General features: G+C 54.7%; 1 protein-coding gene across 2 annotated transcripts in view; it reads right to left on the bottom strand.

Annotated features, from left to right (window-relative positions):
* Positions 1–16322, bottom strand: part of SEPTIN12 (septin 12) — an 82142-nt gene extending 65820 nt beyond the window's left edge. The window contains exon 1 of one of the 2 annotated variants that reach the window (XM_073362595.1): positions 16292–16322. Coding sequence is in view for 1 of the 2 variants with exons in the window: in XM_073362594.1 (XP_073218695.1) it covers positions 1611–1665 (55 nt within the window). In the remaining variant the exon portion in view is untranslated. Of the gene's footprint in view, positions 1–1610; positions 1869–16291 lie in introns of those variants that run through there. The other variant, XM_073362594.1, reaches the window with a different exon arrangement.
* Between the last annotated feature and the right edge of the window lie 6870 nt (positions 16323–23192).

Here is a 23192-nt window from a genome sequence, read left to right as displayed (position 1 = left end):
CCCATGTAGACGAGCCCTTAGGAGCTAACTGGCTCCCATTTACTGGCAGCTCCCAGCTCTGCCCCAGTCTCCCTGGGTGACTTTGGGATTAGTCTTGGTGCCTCAGTTTCCCCAAAGCAGGGGATAACAGTCCTTCCTTTCTCCCATAATTTTTCTCTCAAGATTGCAGGCTCTTTGGGCCACATTTTTGTGTTGCACCTAGTGCAACAGGGCCCCTGAGTACTACCCTAATACAGATAATAAAGACAAGCAAGCTCATATTTCACCCTTTTTACCTCTTTTCTCCCCCCGAGAGCTCTGCCAGCTACAAGATTGCTTTTAGGATTGGAGCTGCTGTTTGCTGCAGCATGCAGAATCCCCCCCCCCTCCCCCACCCCATGAACCCCTTACAAGCTGCTCCCGGAGCACTGAGCGAGCCCCACATCACCCCAAGAGTTACAAAAGCACTTGGCCACTGGGCTCAAAAGCTTGGGGCAAGTTTTTCCAATCCCACAATGCACTGGCCCCTTCTCCGCCCCCTCGAACAGAAACTACAGACAGCTCGGTGATGGCCTGGGCCCCAATCCCAGCCCCTGGGTGTGCTCTCAAAGGGGAGATTGTTCTTGGGCTTGCTGGGCTGCACATTTGCCTTGTAATCTAAACAAGAGCCCTGCCTCGCAGGCACTCTGCAGGCTGGCGAGAGCCCTTCCTTAATTACAATCTGTGAAATGCTGAAGCGGAATCAATGCCACAGCAACAGCTGGTAACTGGAAGCTTTTTCCCTGCTCCCCTTCCTGTCTCGACAGACACAAGCTGGTTATAGGAGCCTCCCCCTCCAACCCCGCCTCCCCGGCTTTCCCCCCAGACCCAGAGCTTTTCCAAACTCAAGTTGTATCTGACTCCTACTGCGGGTTGGGTTTAATTACCTGCATTCAGTCTAATGCCTGAGCCAGCCCGGCCCCTGAGCACTGCTTAGTGCTTTCAGGCCTCCAGACAGCCTCAAATCCCAGACCAAACCCCCTGCCATCCCCCCCACCCCCATCTCCACACAGCTGTGCTGCATACACCACACCTACGCACGCTCCCTGACACAAGTGCATTGCTCTACACGCACACTATATTCTGCACACACAAGGCCCAGGCACCGTTCCGGCCCGGCCCAGGCGTGCGATCAATGCCATTTACACGTGTTATCATATTTCCTCTTCGTGCAGGTTGGGTCCAAGTCCCAAAGGAAGCTTGAGCCAGGGCTCCCAAAACTAGAGAGAGCAGCCTGGCTTGGGGCAGTCCTTTCCCCCCCTCCTCTGGCTATTGTTTTATGTCACACGCCAGGAGTCACTTCTCCTGGGCATTGTTTCCTGGTTTCCATAGGCCCTTGGGCAAGGACCTAGGATGGAGCCCCCCACTGGCAGGAGGGGGTGAAGCTCAGCGGCTGTGCCTGCTGTTGCCAGCGGGGAGGCAGCTGGCCTCACGGCTCGTGTGTGCTGCACAGCATGTATGCTCCGGGCGGGTAAATGGGACGTAAGAGAGCAAAGCCGGGTAGGTAGCTCATGCTGCGTGGGACAAGGTGCCCAGCCTGGACAAAGCAGGAGCCGGCCGTCGAAAGCCCAGGCACCCCATCCCAGCCCTACCTTCGAAGTCCGAGAGGATCCCCTCCAGGTGATCGTTGACGGACAGCTGGGACATCCTGGCTCACTTCACCCTGACAGCAGGGTGGGTGGGTGCTGCTCTGCTCCTGGGATGCCCCTCCACGTCTTCTAGCTTGGGCAGAACCTCGCCATGCCAGAGGGAGAGGAGAGACTCTAGGGAAGGGAAAAGGGGGGAGTCTGACCCAACTGCCTTCCACCCCCAAGCCAGCCAGCCCCCTCCAGAACCCAGAGGGCTTCTGCTCTCTGGGACGAGTAGCAGCGGAGGAGAGCAAAGGGGAAGAGAGAAGATCCCCTCCCCCTTGCCCAGAGAAAGAATGACAGACCCCCCCCCCCATCCCCGCACCATACAGCCCACCCCCAGCTAAGCCCTTGCTGGGATCACATTGGCTGCACTGGATTGCCTGTTCCTGCCCTGTGCAAGGAGAGGAGGGGAAAGCAAAGAGGAGGAGAAAGCCAGAGAAAGGAGGGGTGGGGGGCCCAGAGTCAGAGCAGCTCTTGGCACACAGAAAAGTCAGAGAGAGGGAGAAGGGGCGGGGGAGGCTCTGCAGAGCGCTCCAGCAGTGGGGGCTGGGGGGGTGAGTTCTGCTCCAGCTCAACCCATGGCTGCCCCCAGCCCAGTCTGGCTATAGGGGCTGGTGGTGCCCCACCCACTTCCCGGCGCGGTCTGCCCATGTTCCCGGCCGTCCCAGGGGGTCAGCTCCTGGAGCCCTTCCTGGGGAGGCTGCCAACAATGCACCGATTGCGGGCCGCACACCCACCTGAACCGATAGCGGAGGACACAGGCCGCCCTGTCTCCGAGGTTGAATCGGCCCCCACGGTGCACTGTCCCAGAGGGGCTTAGGGGGAGCAGAGATCGGGTGCAATAGGGAGAGAGAAGACAGGCTCGGCTGGACTCGACAAGGCAGGTATTTTCCAGCTCCAGAGCCCACAGGTCAAAGATCACCTAGCGTTTCTTGACCTCCTCCACCCCCATCAGGGAGGGACCCGTTCTCAGCTCGGGCCCATCCTCTGCAGCCAGACTGGAGTAGGACTGGCCTTACTGCCCCAGAGCCAGAATCAGTTACAGGGCCTGACCTGGGGGCAGCCATGGGAAGAGAGATGTTAATCAGGGATTCCCAACATCCCCCTCTCTGGAATCCCGGAGGGGGATTTTTGGGGTAACCAGCAGTTTGGGAATCCTCCTCCCAGCATAGCTGCTGCAGGAGCTGACAGCAAACCAGAAATGAGGGATGTCGGGGTGACAAGCTTTTGCCACTCCCTGGGGATTTACAACACCCCACTAGCCTCTCACTGCACAGAGCATGGGGTGCAGTGGGGTGGGGAACAGCAGGGGCATTCTTCCATGCTCCCCCCACGAACAAAGCTCCCCCCACAGTAGATTGTGAAGGTGCTCAAAATAGGATTGATTGTGCTCTACCAGGCTCCTTGGGCACAGCTACACTGTGGCCGGGGGGGGCTCCGCAGCATCACTCCACTCCACTAGGCTCCTTGGGCGTAGCTCTTCTTCACTGGGTCTCGGCCGCCCTTCCAGGATCTGCTGGGCTCCTGGGGCTTGGCTTTGCCTGGGTGGGCCTCAGCAGCGCACTTCCCAGCGGAGCACCTAGCAGACAGGTTGGATTCTTCTGCCCGACAGCCCCCACATCTGCGGCGTGGGGCAGTTCTGGAGAGTTGCTGGCTCAAGGAGGTGGTGCTAACTCAGGCCTACCGGCGGGCACATCATTCTCCTTCTCTCTCTGTGCCGGTGGACCGGTCTCTCTCAGAGCCCCGGAAGGGCTCCCTCTCCCTTCGATTAGCCAAAGGAATATTGCCCTCGACCACAAAAAGCTGAAGCCTAGCCAGGTCCGCCAGGGACCCTAGCACGCGACTCCACACCGGGCTCAAGTGAGATGGCCCACGCTGGGCTAACTAGGGCTGCTACTGCAAGCAGGAATCAGTGCCGGCCTCCCGCTGCTCCCCAGAGCTACAGCAAAGGCACAGTGAGCGTGTGGCCGGCAGGGAAAGGGTTAGCTCTCCTGCCGGCTTGTGGCTTGTGCAGCGTCTGTTGGTGAGGGGGTTCACAGCCAATGTGGGAGGGGCAGCGAAATCCCTTCTCCAAACACAAGATCCCCCTGCAGAGGCTTTCCCCAAACTACCCAGCTTGACACCTTTTAATCTAGCGGCTCAGCTGAAAGTAAACAGCCAGGGGCTTAAATGGATTCTGGGGCCCCTCCCGCACTGGGGCGGGGAGGTGAGGCCCCATTCCATGGGGAGTGGAGCTGTGGGACCGGGGGCTTTTTGTAGGGAGGGAAAAAGCTTCAAACTTGTCAAAACTGACCCTTTTGTACACAAAAAAGTCTGGGTTTCCTATCTGAAATGACCTTTCATCTTGCAATTTAAAAGGGTCTTGCCCCCAGAATACAAGGAAAGCTCTGTCTGGAGAGCAATGCCCCGCTCTGCCTCCGAGTGGAGGCTGTGAGCCCTCCTACGGCCTGCCCCGCCCGAACGGATCTGCTGGCTGGGCCACCTTCTCCCTGAGCACATCCCAGCTCAGCAAACACACTGATTCCAGGCTCACACTGTAGTCATGAATCCAGCCTGCTCCTGTGATAGGGTGAAGTCCCAGATACCCAGAACCTCTTGTTAACTCCAGAGGTGTCTAAGCCCTTGAAGGTCTTCAGGACACTCATCTCATGAGCTGCCAGTTCTCAGCAGTGCGCTCTGTTGGGGGGCTTCCTGGTTTTCCCTCCATCCTCATCTCCTCTAATCCAATAGATAATTAACTTGATTTTTTCTTGCCTGAAAAGACTGGAGAATGTGACTGTGAGAACACAGCTAATGCCCCAGGAAAGGGCGAGGGGGCAGGTAGGGAAGGCCCCAGCCAGCTGTGCATTGATGAAGTAACAAGGACTCAAAGGACCCCCAGAGCAGTACAACGGCGCTCACAGAAACATGGCCTCTGGCCAGATGCAGCATTCCCTTTTGCTGTGGCTGACTACGGTTCTAATTTGTTAAGCACCAGCAGTGTGCTCGGCCCTGTACGTATGATACAGACAGTCTCCGCCCCAAGGAGCTTACATGGGAACGTGAGATCTTGGTAGGACCTAGGAGGTGGATGTAGAGGAACCAGGAAGCACAAGGAGGACGAATGACTTGCTGCTTGTTTGGATTTGTTCAAGCACAGGAGACTTGCTCCTTGCAGCTGATACAGAGATCATTGGAGGGATCTGAGTGAGTGAGGAGGATGGCTTGGTGGGTAAGGTGAGCAGACTCTGCAACTGTGGTCTCAGCATGAAACACTGGGGGACAGAGGTGGGTCCATGAGAAGTCTTCTGTTACCAAGCTAAAGGGTCAGCGAACCCTGGCTGTAGGTTTTGCTGGGCACCGATGTGCACCACAGTCCCTCTCTCAATAAGTGGGGTCTGTCCGACAAGGTGCTGTTTACATCTGGTCGAGTTGTATATTTCACCTCATTACAACTCACTGCAATGCTGCGCTGCTCTCTGGTGGTCTCTGCAAAGGACACTTACAGCGTTTAAAGAGCCCACAATCAACAGGAAAGTATAGATCAGGATTTAAGTCTCCTTCGTTAGCATAGGGCCTGCCCAGCCCTGGATGGCCAGGAGCACTGGTTGCTATGGGACTGCAGCCTTCAGCCCTATTCCTGTCTGGTCACCGTGGCTTTTGTTGGCAGGAACAAAGCAGCCCATTCTCTCAGCGCAGACGCTGCTTCCCCACCTGAGCCGGGGTAAGGTAGCAGAGCAGATGTCCTCCGAGGGCGTGTAGGAGAGGCCCAGGGACACCTGCCATGGAGCAGCAGACAACCCCCCAAGTCACTCTCTGAAGTAGCTCTGCCTGGTAACCTGGCCTCTGCCACCCGCTCAGCAAGAACTGCAGCTTGTGAGGCGAATTCCACTCTAGCCCTGGCAGCAAGCCATGGTAATGCAATCAAGAGCAGGATTTGGACCTGTATGTTTAGGCTGAGACAAGGGACAGCAGGGGGGAGTTTTGATTTGAGTTCCTAGAAGATGGGGCCTCTCTTCACGTCATGATGGAAGAGCAGTCTGGGGAAACCCACACTAGGCAGTGTTCCCTCTAAGGCAGATTTTGGGTGGTTGGTAGAACGGCAGAGGGAAGGTCAGTCACAAGGGACAGAAGATCTTGTATCAGGGATCAGAACAACATACCCTTTTCTTCTAAGGGGTGCCAGGACTTTCTGTCTTTAACCATTTCCCAGGATATTCATTCGAATCCAAAGAAATGCCCATTGGCTTTGGCTGGCTGCACAGCCACATTTGCATTTACGTCCTGCCAGCTTTCTAGCAAACCAGCGTTCTGGCAGAAACATCAGTAAACAGTCCCAGACAGATGATTTCGGACTCCAGCATGAGTATCAGCACCAGAGAACAGGGTGTAAACAACACACCACATGACCCACGAGCCCAGCCAGAACAGCTCACGTATCGGCTGCTCACATGCCACTTCTAGATAGACGCTCAGTCTCTGGTCACTGATCTTGTTCGGCAGCTAATTCTCAATGATAAACAGGTTAGAGGCAGTCCTGCACCGATGGGAGACTGTTTGGAAAGAGGGTGCAACAAAGGAACATAGACTCAGAGAGGAGGGGCAATTCAGCTCAGCTATCGCACAGATAGGAGCAGGACCATTAATGGGGCAAGGTCTGAAGACCAGGAAGAGTAAATTTCCTCAATCCCACCCTCGCTTTTTCCACCAGCATTACAGCCCCAACAGATGCCCACTGCCTTCCGCTGGGAGGGCAACTGTGGTTTGGACTTTACTCTTCCCTGGTTATTTTCAAGGCCCATCTGCTTCTTTCCTAACTAAACCATGGCTCCTCCTGCTAGCCTTACCAAGCCAGCAGGAAGCTGGATCCTTACTCAGCCTTGGGCATCTTCCCCCAAAAATTCTTTGCAGACAGTTTGCTACTGGCCATGATGCAAGAGCCAGAAACACAGCCAGATTTTTCCATCCCAGGTGGAGTTGGCAGCGTCTTTCGCCTCATAAGCTGCAGCCCATTGTCTGGGCCTCACTGAGGGAAGGGAGAATCCTGCAAAGTCTTTTTAATGAGCCACTTTCCCCGACTGCTTTGATTTTCAGCCCTGTTTTGTCCTTCCATGGCCCGTCACCAAATACCTTTCAGACTGGGAAGATTTGTCCTCTTTACCAACAGTGCTTCATTCCCAATTCCTTTGCTTCATGCTCCCACGTGATCGCCTGTTCAAAGGAGGAAGGCTCTGCATCAAGGCCAGGAAGGATTGTCTTGGGCAACACAACCCCAGCATAGCCATCTGTCTGCCTGCAGGGAGCATTTCCAATGGCCAGACAAGCCAGCCTCAGAACGAGGTGTCTCTCCTCCAGCTGCCGGCACAGGCCAGCCAGGAATTTCCTATATAGCTCCTGCCACTCAAAGAGCAGGGCCAGCTAGACATGCCCCTCTCACACAGAAGAGAAAATAGGGGCTCATTGGCTAAAGATCTCCTTCCCCTTCTGCCCCATCAATAGCAGAGGATTTCTCTGCAGGAAACCAGTTACCAATCAATAGCAAAACCATCCCTGATGTTAACGCACGAGGGGTAGGCTGAAAAGTCTAGATAAAGCTAGAGATGTGAGATGCCCCAGGGCAGGGCTCAAATGAAGTGGGAGAGGTGATGGACCAGCCGTTTGTCTGGGTTCATTCTATTTGCATTTTGCTTTGACTTGCAGACTCCGCACCTCGGAGGGACAACTCCACTGAAGCTACCAGCGTCAGCAATGGCTTCCACCCCAGACCATACGTGCACAGGCCCAGGTTCTCAAATCAATGGGAGTTAGGCACCGAGCTATCTTTGAAGATCTAGACCTTTATCCCATCGGTAGGTCTCCATGATGGGCACGTATCATTGCCCTCACTTTACAGACGCAGGAACAGAGGCACAGGGAGGGGAAGTGATTTGGCCAACGTGGGACTAGAAGCCAGGTCTCCTGGTTCCCAGCCCATTGGATCATATTGCCAATCTAGTCATCGCAGCTTCAGAACCAGCTCCAGAGCCAGGCGACACCTGCCCGGGTCCAGGTGTGCTAGTAGGTTCCACACAGCTCAACCCAAACGCTTCCCCCTTTGCAGGTCCTGGGGCTGAAATACACCCCTACCCTCAGGGCAGAAGAAAACTACCAGCACACCTACACTCCAAGCTGAATGGCGGAGCGTCAGTGGCCCTATTCCCACAGCTAGGAGAGAACAGACCAGCCCATCTGCAAGCATTTAATGCCATCCCCGCCTTCCTCTTGTCTTGTTCCCTCAGCAACAGAGACCAGGAGCAGAGGGAAACATCGAGCACTGAGAGAGGAGGGGAAGGAGCGGCTCAGGGCCCAGCATCAGAGGGACCAGAGGCTGCACACTCCCGTTTGGATAGGAAGAGTCTGTTGAGCTCATCATCCCGTTCGCAGGAGAGTCTCAGACTAGTGGCAGGCTGGCTCAGGGCTGAGGAGAAGGAAGGCTCCGTCACTGTGAGCAAGGAGGTAGAGCAGCAGTGTGAAGGTCGGTATGGACAGAACCATACCTGGGCCCCAAATGCTAACTGAGCAGGTTCCCCGAAGCCCCAACTTGGACTGGAAAAGCCCGGAAGGCCTCTCTGAGATGATCTCTGGTGATTCCCCCTCCCCATCAACTTTAAGGGGAAAACACGCTGGTGTTGACTCCATACAGTTGAAAGAGCCTGCGTGACAGCCCTGAAGCACACCGGCCGGAAGCCAGCACAGCCCACTGACTTGTTGACCGAGTACCCCACCAGGCTTCTGCACTGTGGCTCTGGAGCCAGGGACTCTTATCATCCTGGGGAACTCCTGGCCACTCCGCACGCCAGCCCCACCATTAACCATGGCTGGTGAAGCCCTATTCCATGGGCTCCAAAGGCCACCAGGCTCTAAGTCACTGAGACTGCGTTCCCCTCCTCCCCCGTCCCCCTGGGAAGGGTCGGAGGGTGAAGGAATTAAGCCAGGTTTCTCCCTTGGTATCTGTTAACACGCCCAGCTCCAGGGGATGGGAGCTGCACCAGCCGCAGGAAGCCAAAGGACAGCAGGGGGAACTGCTACTTAGATCACATTGCCTCCTGTTGGCAGAAGTGAGAACTTTCCAACAGGAAGAACTTTCAGGAGATTCAGCCAGGGCCCCGTTTGCAGTGGGGGTGAACGGCCTGGTAGCTGCCCAGCAGCGCACTTTGCGAGGGATGTCTTGCTCCGGTGCATTCCTCAGGAGAGGCAGCAGCTGCCCACCCCGCTCGCTGACAGGAATACCCAGGCCGTGTTCATGCAGAGGGGGAGAGCTCACGAAAGTGGCACCAGCCAAGTGCCCTGCTCATTACGAGCCAATGCCTGGGTCGGCTTTGTCCTGCACTCCTGAAGCGCTACCATGCAGAGAGAAGTTGGGAAGCAGCATGGAAAGATGGCTTGGGATCCCCCTCATCCCAGGGGAGCTTTGAACTGGAAAGTCCTCTCACTCGGCCCTCCTTCTCCCTTTGGTGTGGAGCAGGAGGTGTGTAGCGATCTCACCGGGGAGTAGAGCTCAGGCCCACAAGGCACATGGGGAAGGGCAGTAGAGATACCCTGGTCGATTGATCCCAGATCCCACCCTCTGCTGGTGTAAGCACATTAAATACAGGGTGACTCCCCACCCTCCCTTGTCAACTCCCCTGACATCAGAGCCCAGGCTGTTGCCTTATCCTAAGGCCAGCAGCGACCTCCTAGAGGATGGCAAGACCAGAGTGCGGAAATGGAGCTGCACCCAAGGTTACAGGCTGCTGCCGACCAGGACAGAGCCACACCACCCACAGACGCCTTCAGCAAGTCAAGGGAGCTGTACTAGCATGGGCCAGCTGAACATCTGGATGGTTTGCGGGATTGCTCTCTGGACAGAGAACAGTTCCCATTTAGAGCATCAGTTTGGCCAGCTCAGGCCATCTGTGCCAGAAAGCTGCTACCATCTGCAGGCCCCATAAAGCACCCCTAGCCCAGTGGGGTTGGTGGGAGGAGTCTGGCAGTCACAGAGGGAGCTCAGTCCAGTTACAGAGGAGAAGTCTTCATGTTCCTATTCTCCACTTCCCAGAGGCCAAGGACCAAGTGGGCCACAAGGCCTGAACAACCCTGTCCCAAGAGGTGGGTCCTTACAGCTGGCCTCTGCAGCAGGGGCTGGTAGCAGTTTGGTGGGGAGCTAGGCAGCTCTGGGCTCCAGGCTGGCACCTTTGCCAGCACCGCATGGGCCTCTTCTACTGAATCGCTGCAGGAGGCAGGATGCTTTTCCGCAGCCTGGCAGTGTGCATGACACCCCTCCTGGGACTGGGCCTTTGGGGAGTTAGGGAGCTCTGAGGTCTCCTGGGGCGACACTCCTGGAGGCCCTCTGCCCTGCTCCCCAGCGGCTAGTGCAGCGTCCCACGCCCTAGTGCCAGGTGGCTGCTGTGCTCCTGCCAATGCCGTGTCTGATGCAGAGAGCCACACTCAGCAGCCTCTGCCTCCAAAGCCAGGGGCTGTCTCCAGGGAGTGCCTTGGGCCACCGCAGAACCTCTGGACACCTCCCCCAGCCCACGCACAGCCGCCAGCTCCCCACAATTTGACACCACATGTCTGCACCGAGGCCACCCTGCCCCTGCTGGGTTATGGACACAGCCATGAACAGGGGCACAGGGACAGCTGGTAACAACCCTCTATAGCCAATCTGTCAACCACGCCACCAGCGTGGGGCTCTTTCCTGGGCACACGTCACTGGGGCACAGAGGGGCGGATTGCGACACAGAGAGGGACCCTGCCACGGGGGAGTTTCCAAGGCAAGGCGAAGAGACTTGCTCCATCCATAGATCCTGGAGACCGAGAGCCGCCCCCCCATACACATGAAAATAAGCCCTGTTATTTCCCATAAAACTGCAGCTCATCAGATACACCGGTGGGGCTCTCTCACCACGGCATTCGCCCTGTAGTTCCCAGGGAAGCCAGGAAGTGGCACTGCAAGACAGCTGACTGGCTGGGGAGGCACCGGAACTACTTTCCTCCACTGGGGCCCCCAGTGATTAGTGTTGTGTGAGGTCAGGCCCCCCGGACTCCCCACTGCTCCATGGCAGGTTTGGGAAGCCCAGCTGAGGCCAAACTCCAGCAGCATTAATGGGATATGGAAACCACTGCCCCAGCGAAGGCTACCGATGGGGCTCAGCAGGGTGATGGAGGGGCTCGGCCCTGGGCTGGTCTCCCGCTCCCTCTCTCTGACTCAGGGGAGGTGGAGATGCAGCCTCTGGAGGGCATGGAAGCCTGCCCTCCCCTCACACCTCTGCAGGGCCCTCCCAGTCCCCACTGGGAGCAGGCAAGGAGCCCCGGGGGGGCCGTGCATGACCAGGGTGCTCACTCTCACCCTTCAATAACAAATGGCCCACTGTGGGGCGTCTCTGGAGGGCACAGGGCATGCCCTACTCAGAGGGCCATGAGGGAAGAATTAGAAGTTGGCCCAATAAAACCCTCAGTGTTTAATTTGTAATAAAGAGGTGCCGGGGCTCAAGGAATTTTTTTTATATTCATAACTGATGCAGCAAGCCTAGAGGTGCCAGGGCTACGAACTGCCAGTCCCAGAGGTGCCGGGGCTACAAACTGGCACAACTTAAGCACTGAAAACCCTCCTGGTGCAACACGTGCCATGGAGCAGGGGCAGCTGCAGGAGAAGAGGAAGGTGCATTGGCTGGGCTCGGGGAGGACTGGAATGGCAGGGGGTGCTGCGGTCAGGATTGAGGGGCACTGGCAGCACAGCTGGGGGAAGGGGCAGGACGGGGGTAGTGGGAGTCTCTAGATACGGACCCAGATGCATTAACCACACGGGGCTGGGAAGCAGGACAGCAGAAGCAGGGGCTGTTGTGGTTCACAAGGACAGGGCTGGATGGAGTGTTCGTATGGGGGTTGGGGAGGGAGGGGCAGAGAAAGCACAAGTTCGACCAGGCAAGTACTGCCTTGCATTGGCATATTTGCTACTCAAAGGCTTGGCTCCTCCTTTGCTCCCTAGAGTTCTCTCCTGGGCACACGTCCCTGAGGGGCACAGCGAGGGGCGGATTGTGACACAGAGAGGGACCCTGCCACCCTCCAAAGCAAACCAATTCCAGCACTTGTGCAGCGCTTCGGGAACCGATGGTGCTGAGTGCGTGAAGGCTAGAGATTACGCTTCCTTCTCCCCAGTTCTTTGGCATGTTCTCTTGGGGAACAGACTTTGGCTAAGCTCTCCACTCCATCTGAGCTCTGCTCAGCCCAGCGGGATGGGCAGGATGGCAACAGGGAGCCAGCTGCTGCTCTGTGATCCTGGGGGCCCATCTGGGCCGGGCTCAGCTCAGGCACAAGTTACAGCAGCCTATGGGCTGCTCTAATTTATGTCACTGGTTTAAGGTTCCTAAAAGATCCTACAGCAGTGGAGGATCAGCATAGCAAAGCTCGGACACACTCTCTGCACTAGTGGGCGTGCGGGTATGGGGCAGATGGCATAGGTGGTAGCTCTATGAGCTTGATGGAGAAAGTTCCCCTCCACCAGAAGGGGGCCACCCTCTTTGCACCCCCTGAGTAGTGCAGAGGGGCCAGATCACAATGAAAAACTGGACTTCTGGTTAGAGGCAAAAAGAAAAAGCAGCTACAGGCAGAGGGTTAAACAAATGCCTAGAAACCGATACATCTCAAGGGATATGTCCTTGTAGGTGATGCTGAAGGGCTCTCAGCTTTCTGACTGCTGCAGGGAGTGAACACTGCTTCTCCTTCCGAGGGTTTCCAGGCTCCACGGAGCGCTGAGAAAGGAGCCTTGACCCTCAAGGCTGCTGGGTGGCTAAAATAAGCTACTTTGAAGATCTCTACAAGACGCTCATAATGCTGAATGCACTAGCGGCACACGGCAGGGATATAATGAACAATGAAAAGAGGTGCAAGAGGCTACAAACTATCTCACAGCATGGCCAAGATATCCTGGGGAGAATCCAGGCTGGGACTTTGGAGCAACTGAGCCATGCCTCTACCAATAAAAAGTCTGACACAAGCTCAGCTGTGCTGTGTGCAGAGATAAGCCGAGTGTTTGCTGCAGGCAGGTTGCTGCCAGCAATGTGAATTTCACTCCTGCAGCAGACAGACAAGCACTTGACAGTTTGTATCAGTTACCGGAAAATAAAATTATAGGACTAGACCCTGGTGTAAAGCAGCACTGCTCCACTGAAGTCCAGTCAGGTAGATTATTAGGTCAAACGTACATCCCAGCGAATGTGTGGTTTTTCTGCAATCCCTCCAAGCCAGCTAACAGAGACAGGCCAGGAGCCAGCGTGGAGGTTCAGGTCAGTGACTATTTAGCAATGAGTAGCAAGCCCTTAGCCTTAGTTAGATAAACAGCTGAGGGAGAAGTTCCAGCTTGGTGAGCATCACCGTTCACGGTACGCAAGTGAGCCCAGGTAGGCTCCACTCCAACCCATGGGGCAGCCGCTGCGTCCATCCCACTCGCTACCCAGCCAGGGCTTCGGCTGTTCGAGGATGCCTAGGATTCTGCCAAGCTGCCCGTTTCGGGCCAGCGGGGATAAAGCGAGCTCCGCTGCATGCTGGGGGATCGGGGAGGAGTTGCCCTGTCTGAGACCCGAGACTGTCTAGGGCAGGAAAGTGGGCCTCGCTGCCAGCCCCCAGAAGTAATGATGTGAGCCATTGAAGGATGGGTGGACTCTCCCCCCTGGTGGGACAGGAGGATCGTGGGTAGGGGGTGCTGAAGGAGAGGGCTCCTCAACAACTGGAGACACTGACGCCCTCTACCAAGCATGAGATACCAAGGCTCCCACATAGACAGATTCCCCCAGAATTAGAGCCAGCCAAGCCCGTTTCTCCTGCTTTGAGATACCTGCCTCCATGCGCTTCCTGTATTAACCTCCCATATTAACGATGAAAACAAATTACAATTGCCCCAATGGGCACTGCACACACACACCCTCCAAGATAGGGGTCCTGCCCCGGACAGCTTACATCCTACCCAACCAAGGCCAAATTCCCACCCCCACTACCCACCTGGGGCAATGAGAGACCAAAAGTGACTTGGCCAAGGTCACACAGGGAGTCTGTGGCAGAGCCAGGAACTGAACCCAGAACTCCTGACCTTCATCTTAGCTCCCTGGCACTTTGTGGAGAACCAGTGTGCTCTCCTTGGTGCCCCCGGTTGTGGAAAGGCTGGGCCCACTGCTGAAACAGATTATTTCAAATTAAAGTAAGGCAGCGGCCCTCCCCGATATTTTAAAAGCAAGATTCAGAGCATGTTTCCAGCAAAGATAGGCGGGGTCAGACTCCCCGGCTTTCATTTTAGGCCTTTTTACCTCGAGGGCCACTTTGCTTCAACTGGTGGCAATGGGCCATGAATCAGATGGAAAGGAGCGTTCATTATAAATAGCTGTGTAGCAGCCATAAACCTGCCTCTTGCCATTCCAAACCTGAGCCAATAAAGACTAAAACCTGCTGGCACCTGCCCCCCAGGACAGCGGTCTGACCAACAGGGAGGGATGGCTTTTATCCCCATGTCCCAGCCCTGGGACCAGCTCGGACCTTCATGTGCATTGCCAGCTGCTCTCAGCGTTCCTCCTTGTTCCCGTGATTCCAGCAGATTGCACCATTCCTGGCCCCACAGTATGACAGAGGGAATCAGTGAGCCCTTGTGCCCCCAGCAAAGTAACCATATTGCATGCACAATGACGGGGAGATAATTTTAACAAGCTGAAATGACCAGCAAGTCCCCATTAGCGAGGCTGCATAAGGCAGTTAGCTGATGACCACAGCTCTGCCACAGCCAGAACTGGAGTGGCTTTGAGAACTCATTTGTCTCCCTCAGTAATGAGATCAGAGAGCAGGGGAGGGGGGGTGTTAAAAGTTTTTTCCTCCCCTCACACAGTGATAGAGATCTGCAGTTCGGGCTGGAGTGACACAATCTTCATTAGCCCTTATGGGGATGCTCCAGTCTTCCTCCCCGACCGAAAGACTGTGTTGGGGAAACTGGATTGGTCCTTGGAAGGGGGAGCCTTTCCTACCGTTCCCACCTGGGGTTGGAGAGGCTGTTGGGAGTGGAGAGAAGGGATGGCATTGCAATTAAGGTATTGGCCAGAGATTTGGGGTCAATTCCGGCTCTGCCACAGACTCCCTGGGTGACCTTGGCCAAGTCACTTGTGGGCCAGATTCACAATAGACATGGACCAGGGGTCGGCAACCTATGGCACACGTGCCAAAGGCAGCACGCGAGCTGATTTACAGTGGCACTCTGCTGCCAGCCTGGGGTCCCAGCCGCCAGCCCCGCTCAGCCTGCTGCCAGCAGATGGATGGAACCCCGGGCTAGCAGCGGGCTGAGCAGGGCTGGTGGCCAGGACTGCAGCTGGCAGGGGCCAAGTGGCTCAGCCCACTGCTGGTCTGGGCTTCCGTCCGCCACCCCCCACTGCCTGTCTAGGGTCCCGGCCGCTGGACCCGCTCAGCCCACTGCCCGTCTGGGGTTCCGTCCGCTGGCCCATGTAAATAAAAATGTATTACTGGCACTCAAAACCTTAAATTACAGTGAATAAATGAAGCCTTGGCACACCACTTCTGAAAGGCTGCCGACCCCTGACATAGACATGGCAACAACTGACCCCGGGCACCCAGGGGAAGTCTCAATGCCAAGTTAAGTGCCCCAAACAATGACTGGGCAGAGTTTGGTACCTAAGAATGGGATCCTCAGAAGCCGGTAAGCTGAGCAGGGCACTCCATTGCCCCTCCATCTCTCTGCAACCCGCATCAGGCCTCCTGCCATAGGTGTGCTCAGAACATGTCTGCAGGATTGGGCCCTGCTGATGAGACAGGCTAGGGCCATGGAGTTTGGGCTGCAGCTTCTGCTGGGGCACTGAGCAGCTCATTAGTGGTAGCAGCAGGATTTAGGCAGCATTGTGCATGCCCACTAGCAGAAACTTGGACCCCATGGGGCCTAGGGTGTCTCTGGGGTCAGGCAGTGGCGGGGCAGTGGTGTTTGAGAATTTCAGTAGCGCCAAAATGTTAGACTTTAGGTGCCAAAGTATCTTTGTGAATCTGGCCCTTGGTAGCTCTGTGCCTCAGTTTCCCCTCCGTTTGTCTATTGTAAGCTCTTTGGGGTAGTCCTAGCTCTTACTATGTGTATGTACAACACCTAGCACCATGTAGGCCAAGTGTAGAATTACTGACCTAACTCCCCGAAGAGCTTGGATCCTCCCAGCTGGTACAAACCCAGAGGACTACCACCCCTTGAATCAGGCCTGCCACCCCAGAGGATCCAGATCTTGCATTTCCATGCACGTGGGCATAGAGCTTTCCTCTCTGCCTTTGAGGACCGCACACAACAGCTCAGCTGCAGCGCTGCTGTTCTGGAGAAGGGGGGATTAGCTGCGGTCCCAGGAGACATTTTTGCAGACAATCTTCCACAGCTACATGCAGCCACCCGAAGAGCTCTTGGCAGGCAGCTAACAGATAACCAACCTGTTTATCAGGGCTTGGATTGGCCAGGTGCCTCCCTCCAACCACTGGTGAATGTGGGAGCGGCCCCCTGGCAGCCTTCCTTCCCCAGCCTGGCCGGTACCCACAGCCTTCCAGGACCCCCTCCGCCCAAACCCAGAGGAGAGAAAGCAGGACAGGGGACGGTAAGAAAAGCTTCTAGATCTAAGGCTTTAACTCACAGTGTCCTGCAGCCAGCTGGGCTCCACAGCTCTCCCTCCAGCCCAGTACAACAAGCCCCACCTGAAAGACTGGCCCTCCCCAATTTCTCCAGGTCAGGTGCTCTCCCTTGTTGTGCAGCTGTTAACCCCTTCCTTGCCTGGCTCCCACCACCCTTCCCCTAGGGCCTGGGCTACACTACAAAGTCTTGCCAGCAAAACTTGCCTTGCCAGACAGCCTTGCCTGCATCCACTCTCAATTACAAGTCCTGCCAATAAAACCCTGCCCGTCTGCTGGTGAATTTAGACCAGTTCCCAAGCAACACAAGCCCTCTGCCACTACCGTTCTACCAGTATGATGCCTGCGTGGATACCGAAGAACAGGTACTACCACAAGCAGTCCTCCAGCAACAATCCCACTGCTGTCCCCATGGCAGGGACCACTGGTCAAATGTTTGAATTCAGCTGCCCGGGAGTCACAGTGCCTGGAAGTCCCCCCGCCCCCCAGTGTGTTTTGGAAACACCTCTTTTCCTGCTAGTGCTAGCCCACCTTTGTTACTGCACACATACGGTTCCAGGCAAAACTCCAGCTCAACCTCATTCTGCAGCCCTGGATGTTTTCATCCTGTGGGGGGGAAGGAGCAGTGCAGACCCAGCTGCGGGATTCTCACAGGAATAAAGATGTCTATTGCAATATTGCAAAGGAGATGCAGACGCAGGGGTACGACAGGATGAGTCCTGCTGCTTGGCAAAGGAGAAGGAGCTACATCAGGCTTATCAAAGGGCAAAGAACAGTGACAAAAAGTCTGGTACCATTTCCCAGACCTGCTGCTATCATGTGGAGCTAAATGCCACATGGAGGGAGGATCCCACTACCAAGTGTTGTGCAAAACACAACATGCGGCGGTAACAACAGGACCATTTGGCTCACTGAAATCCAGGCTACTCATGAGGCATCTCCACCGGCCCTACAGTCTGCCAAAGGCACTCTCCACGGTCACCCTGCCCCTGTTCAGGTGGTAGTTACATCTTTCCTCGCTGCTGTCCAGGTGCCTGGTGGATGGCTTCATGAGCCAGGGAAGCAAAGGGGAGGCTGGCTCCCTGGGAATCACAGTAGGCATTGAAAGAAATCCCACAGATAGGAATGTGCTGGTCCAGGAAGAATGTCCCTGCATGCGGCTTGTCAGAAAGTCCTGTGTTCCTAAATACATCAGCGTCCCGGACCTTTCCTGACCACCTAATGCTAAGAGTAGTGAAATGGCCCCCCATGAGCTTCCAACACTTACATAAAAAGGGAGAGGTCTCCCCTTCTGTTTATGTGCTCAGAGGCAAGGTGGGGAGGGGGGTTTCCCATCTGTTGTCCCATCCGAGTTCAGGAAGCCCAGTTCAGTGACTCCACCTATTATCTCCTGCACACTGTCCAGTCACAGTGCTGTGCAGCAGGAGGTGTTCGGTGCCCTTGTACACCTGGATGATGACTGCCCCCACTGCAGACTTTCCAATGCCAAACTGGTTGCCCACTGACCAATAGCAATCTGGGGTTGCCAACTTCCAGAGCGTGATGGCCACCTATTTCTCCAGTCAGAGCAGCTTTTATGTTGGTGTCCTTGTGCTGCACCCAACGCCAGAAACGTGGCCTCCGTAGACAGAACTTCTGCTCATCAACCCAGATTTGCTTAATGATCCGGTGCCAACATTTGTTGCTCATTTCATGGGCCTGAACCATCACTCCATTGTCAGGAGTGCCAGAAGCTCCCAAGAAGGAGGGGGCCACCAGCACATGGACCATGGCCCAGCCCCCACTCAGCCTCTTCCCTGAGGCCCCGCCCTAACTCAGCCTCTTCCTGCCTCCATTCTGCCTCTTCCCCTTAGGCCCTGGCCTCACTCTGCCTCTTCCCACCCCTACTCCGCCTCTTCCCCCTGAGGCCCGGCCCACTGCTCGCTCCTCTCCGCCCCTTGTCCCCCCCGCATCACTCACCCTCAAGGCCCCCTGTCCATTGCATGCATCTGGTCAGTGAATGCCTACAGTGCCTGGCCACTGTCATTCATGTCTGTAACATTCACACCTCCTCAGCATTTGCCATTTCCCTGCTGCCTGGGTAGCCAGGATGGTGGTTCCGCAAATACAAAAGCAGGAGTTGCCCTGTCTCTAAAACAGACAAGAGAGCTCCGCCGAGCCATTCAACATCCCTGTTTCCAATGGCAAGATGGTGGAGAGGTTGCAAAACGGTGTGGAAACAAGCAGATTATGGGACTGACCAGAGGGAATGGTGGGAATTTGATCCCAAACCAAGAACGGTGCTGGTCTCCCACAATGCATGGCAAAAAAATCTCCCTCAAGGCAATGCACTGGAGCATGGTGTGGGGGATGCTGGGATGCCTAGCCACCATGCCACACAGTCTTTTGCCGGTACAACCTGACACTGCAAGATGGCAGCCAGACGTGAAAGCCCTCAGCCAAAAGAGCTGTCAGTAGCAGTCCGCTGGCAGGACTTTTGCCAGTGAGACGTTCTAGCATAGATAAGCCTTATGTGGGCAAAGAGTTAAGAACCCCCCTGCAGCCATGGTACAAGAGTCCCCATTGGAGTGGATGAATGGATTTGTGGTGACGGTCTTTTAGCTGTCCTGGATTTCAAATCTGACATGGATACTGGGAGGACACAGGTCCTGACCCTCAGTAACTGCACTGGGGGCAGGAACTAGGGGGCAAACTTTAAGTCACCTTTGTGCTCCTGGTATTCTGGGGCCAAACAGAGCCCGCCCCAGGCTCCAGCTGCTCTGATTCACACCCTGCTTCTCCTTGTCCCCTGTAGGCTGTGGGGAGCAGAGAATAAGAACATAAGAATGGCCCTACTGGGTCAGACCAAAGGTCCATCTAGCCCAGTATCCTGTCTACTGACAGAGGCCAATGCCAGGTGCCCCAGAGGGAATGAATAGAACAGGGAATCATCAAGTGATCCATCCCCTGTCACTCATTCCCAGCTTCTGGCAAACAGAGGCTAGGGACACCATTCCTGCCCATCCTGTCCAATAGCTATTGATGGACCTATCCTCCATGAATTTATCTAGTTCTTTTTTGAACCCTGTTATGGTCTTGGTCTTCACAACATCCTCTGGCAAGGAGTTCCACAGGTTGACTATGCGTTGTGTGAAGAAATACTTCCTTTTATTTGTTTTAAACCTGCTGCCTCTTAAAAGGGTTAGCTGTAGTGCAGTACTGTGAGAGCAGATGGGCCATGGTAAACTCCTTAGGCCAGTTTTACATTGGCCTGAGAGGCCTTCTGCATATGGTATTCTCAGGGTCCCATTTCCCCCTCAATCTGAGGCCCCTTTATGCTGCCAGGGTGGGGTAAAGGGGCTTTGACATAACTGAGAAGCAGGCTCTGGAAGCTTAGGGGTAGGGGAAGAGAGAGTAACCAGTTGGGAAAACAATCCCTCCAGTGCCCTGTTTGTGACACAGAGATCATTCGTGGCTGACAGAGAAAGTGGGCTCCATCTGGGCCCAACAGTAATTCTGCCTGGATAGAAAAATACAGAAGCAGCCCTGAGCTCTTTCACTGGCGTGTGGGTTTTGTGTCATTTATGATCATATTGTACTGTGGGAACAGCAGACCGAGGAGATGCACATTAGCACTGGCCTCGTTCCACCAAACAGGAGTGTAGTAAATCTAACCAGCTTGTCGGATAACACAGGACACTGGAGCTGTGTGCTCTGCAAGGTATCTTCCATCAGCCCCATGCTACACAAGACACTGGTTGCACAGGAGGCAGAAATGCAGCCAGGGAAATATACCAGCATTTGTGTGCAGTGGATGTCTCTGACTTTATGACATGGAGGTGCCAATACAGTAAATGCCATGGGTCTGATTCTCCTTTCACTTACCTGGGTGTAACTCAGGAGCGGCTCCACCAAACCCAACAGAGTTACAGGGGGAGAATCAGGCCCATAGAGTTCAGTGGAGTCATTCCTGATTTATGCCAGTGTAAACAAAGGGACAGTCAGTTCTAAAAGCTTCCCTGTGTTGTGTGGTCTCGGCTTGTGCCTGATATAAAGATGCCCAAATCACACCCCACTGGCACCCCGAGCACAGAGGACGAAGACTGGGGTAAAGCCCAGCCCCCTAACTCCTGTGCGCTTGTGCCACGGGCAGTCGGAAGGTTTCTTCACGTGCCCTTTAAGTGCAAGATGCACAGAGACCACAGCACTGCCTGGGGCACTACACACCCCCAGGGGAACCCGGCAATCCCCCTACCTGCTCACTGGCCCTGGGACAACCGCTGCAAAGAGCAGTTCCAGGCCTGCACGGGCACCGTGACTCCAGTCACGACTAGTGGAGCTGCACACCGCCACCGTGCACAGCAGCCAAAGCCATCATGGAGCCCTGGGCTAGCAGGTTTTGTTCTGAGCTCTTTGGCAGCACAAACTGCTGCCTGGCTTGCAAGGGGAAAGGAGTCCGATGTCTTAGGCACAGGCAGATTTCCCTGTTAAATGGCGACTATTAAAACATAGCCAGAAAATATCACTGCCGGGAGAACTTCCTAGTACCGTCCCCCACCTGAGCAGTGCCAGACGGGCAGTCGGACGAGGGAGCAGGGCACTGGCACAGACTGAATGGCGAGAGGAGAATATGACCCCAATGAACCATGTCGTTCGGTCCAGTGGGAGGTGGACCTGGTGCATTAACACATTCCCAACGTGCGCCGTACTGAGCATGTTAACACGTGTGACCTTTCTGCCGTGTGTTTCAACGGTAGGCGGGGCCAGCTGCCGCAGGAACACCCCTTCACTCATCCTTCCCACGGAATGAAACACTTGGCTCAAGCTCCCACCAGACAGACATTTGCATCCAAAATCTGGGACCTAGGACATACAATGAAAAACCCTGGCTTCCCAAGCTGGGGTATCCCACCTCCAGGAGTGCTGTGTCAAAAGCCAACCTCTTCGATTTATATGGCTCCCGTGCTACAGCATCTGAGCGCCCCACATCTCTAGTGTATTTATCCTCACAACACCACTGTGAATTAGAAGGGTTATTTTCTCTATTTTAGAGAGAGGGCATTGAGGCCCAGATCCTCAAAGGACTGGAGGCCCTTAAATCCCTTTGTGGATCAGGGTCTATGCAACAAAGTCCAGGGTAGAGCTGGAATTGGACCCAGGTCTGGACCATCATGTAGGCAGAAAGGTAGCCGGCTGCTACGTTCCCCACAAAAGCGGCTATAGTATTCAGGAGTCTCGGGCGGGAAGTGAGAATGAGCAGTATCCCACTGAAACTGCAAGGGGGACGTAGGTATGGAGAATGAAATCACTTAGGTGGAATTTGGCCAGTAAAATGGTGTTAATGACACTCCTGACTTCGAAAAAAACATTGTCCCATCAGAAAACAGGAGCAATGACTTCAGGTCCTGCAGCATCACGATAGTGAGATGCGGTGTTCTGGAGCATTGCCGTAGAACCCGGTAGGGTTTCGTTTGTTCAGTAATGACTGAGTTGTATCGGCTTTTCTTGGTGCTCATGACCCTACTATGTGAGCAGCACACAGTCGTGCAGTTAGCCTCACAACATGCCCAGGAGTAGGGAAGTATTAGTCCCATCACAAATGGGAAACTAGCACAGAGAGATTAAAGACCCAATGCTACTTTCAGTGGAATCATTAGACAATTAGCCATTGACTTCAATAAGACCAAAGTTGTATTCCCACAGACTGCCTGCAGCCGGGAATAGACCCAAGCCCTCCTGACTGTCCGTCCAATGCCTTAACCAGAAGGCCGTCCTTCTCTCTGACTCAGCCAGCTACTGAACACACCTGACATTGGTTTGCCATGAAACATGAAAGCGGACCTCACAACACAGGAGGGTACAGTGTGGCTAGTGGCAAAGCTTGAAACTGTGCTTAAAAATAACAGCATTGATCCTATTCCTCTGCATAGCATTTTGCAAGTCAGTCTTGGGTTTGTTTCTCCCACTCTCCCCCAAACACACAGTTTTGGATTTAGACGTTGGAGGTCACACTGGTTTTAAAAAAATTATTTTGGTGCTTTCAAAGTCGCAGCAACCTGCTTTACCCTAATTACCAACTTCTGTGGATGGAGAGACAACATCAGCCAAGGGTGTGCTGAGTTAATACGCAGTGAGAACCTGAGAAAGCCATTCCAGAGGGCATGTTCCATGGGAAATACATCATTCAACAGGAGGTTAGAAGGACTCTCAGCCCTCGCACTTGTGTATGGAGAGTGCAAATAACAAGTTTTCTGGGAATTAAAGTAAGAATAAATAGGACCTTAGTCTGGGCAGGTTCCTTCAGAAATTAAACAGAGCAAGCTTTATGTCAGTTTAACTTAAAAAGGAATCTCTCCCCAAACAATAAACCACATCAGGGCGGAATTGCTGCTGCAAAGAGGGTACCAAAGACACGGCAGTTTCTCACAAGTGGGTTTGCATTTTGGAAATGGGGAATTTCCTTTTGATTTGTATTGGGGACGGTGGGTGTAAACCCTCAGCTTGTGTAAATTGGCAGAGGTCCCTTGACCTCCATATAGCTCTGCTGACTTCAACAGAGCTACGCCAGCTGGAATCTGCCTGATGTTCACAGCACAACTACTGAGGACTTCCTTGGCTCTGCTGCCTTGTCAAAGGTTAAGAAGAAGGTCCCTGGGTGAAATTCACTCCTGCATAGAGGATCAACACAAGCCCCTTAATCACTGAAGCCAATGCACACAATGGAATAACAGCAGGCTGCTACTTCTCTCAGATGGATCTGTGGGTGTTTATCTCCCAACTCACCTCTGGTCACCTTCCCTGTTACTTTGGTAGGGACACTGCTCCTGTGTTAATTCCATTTCCATCTCTAAGTTCCTCTCTTATGCATGTGCAGGGGACATACTGCAAAGAGATCATAGAATAGAATGGGCTCAGAGCAGGTGGAGA

Source organism: Lepidochelys kempii, chromosome 10 (assembly GCF_965140265.1).
Source record: "Lepidochelys kempii isolate rLepKem1 chromosome 10, rLepKem1.hap2, whole genome shotgun sequence".
NCBI classification, from domain to species: domain Eukaryota; kingdom Metazoa; phylum Chordata; order Testudines; family Cheloniidae; genus Lepidochelys; species Lepidochelys kempii.
Note: the sequence above shows the minus strand (reverse complement) of the source record. Positions and strands in the feature narration are given on the sequence as shown.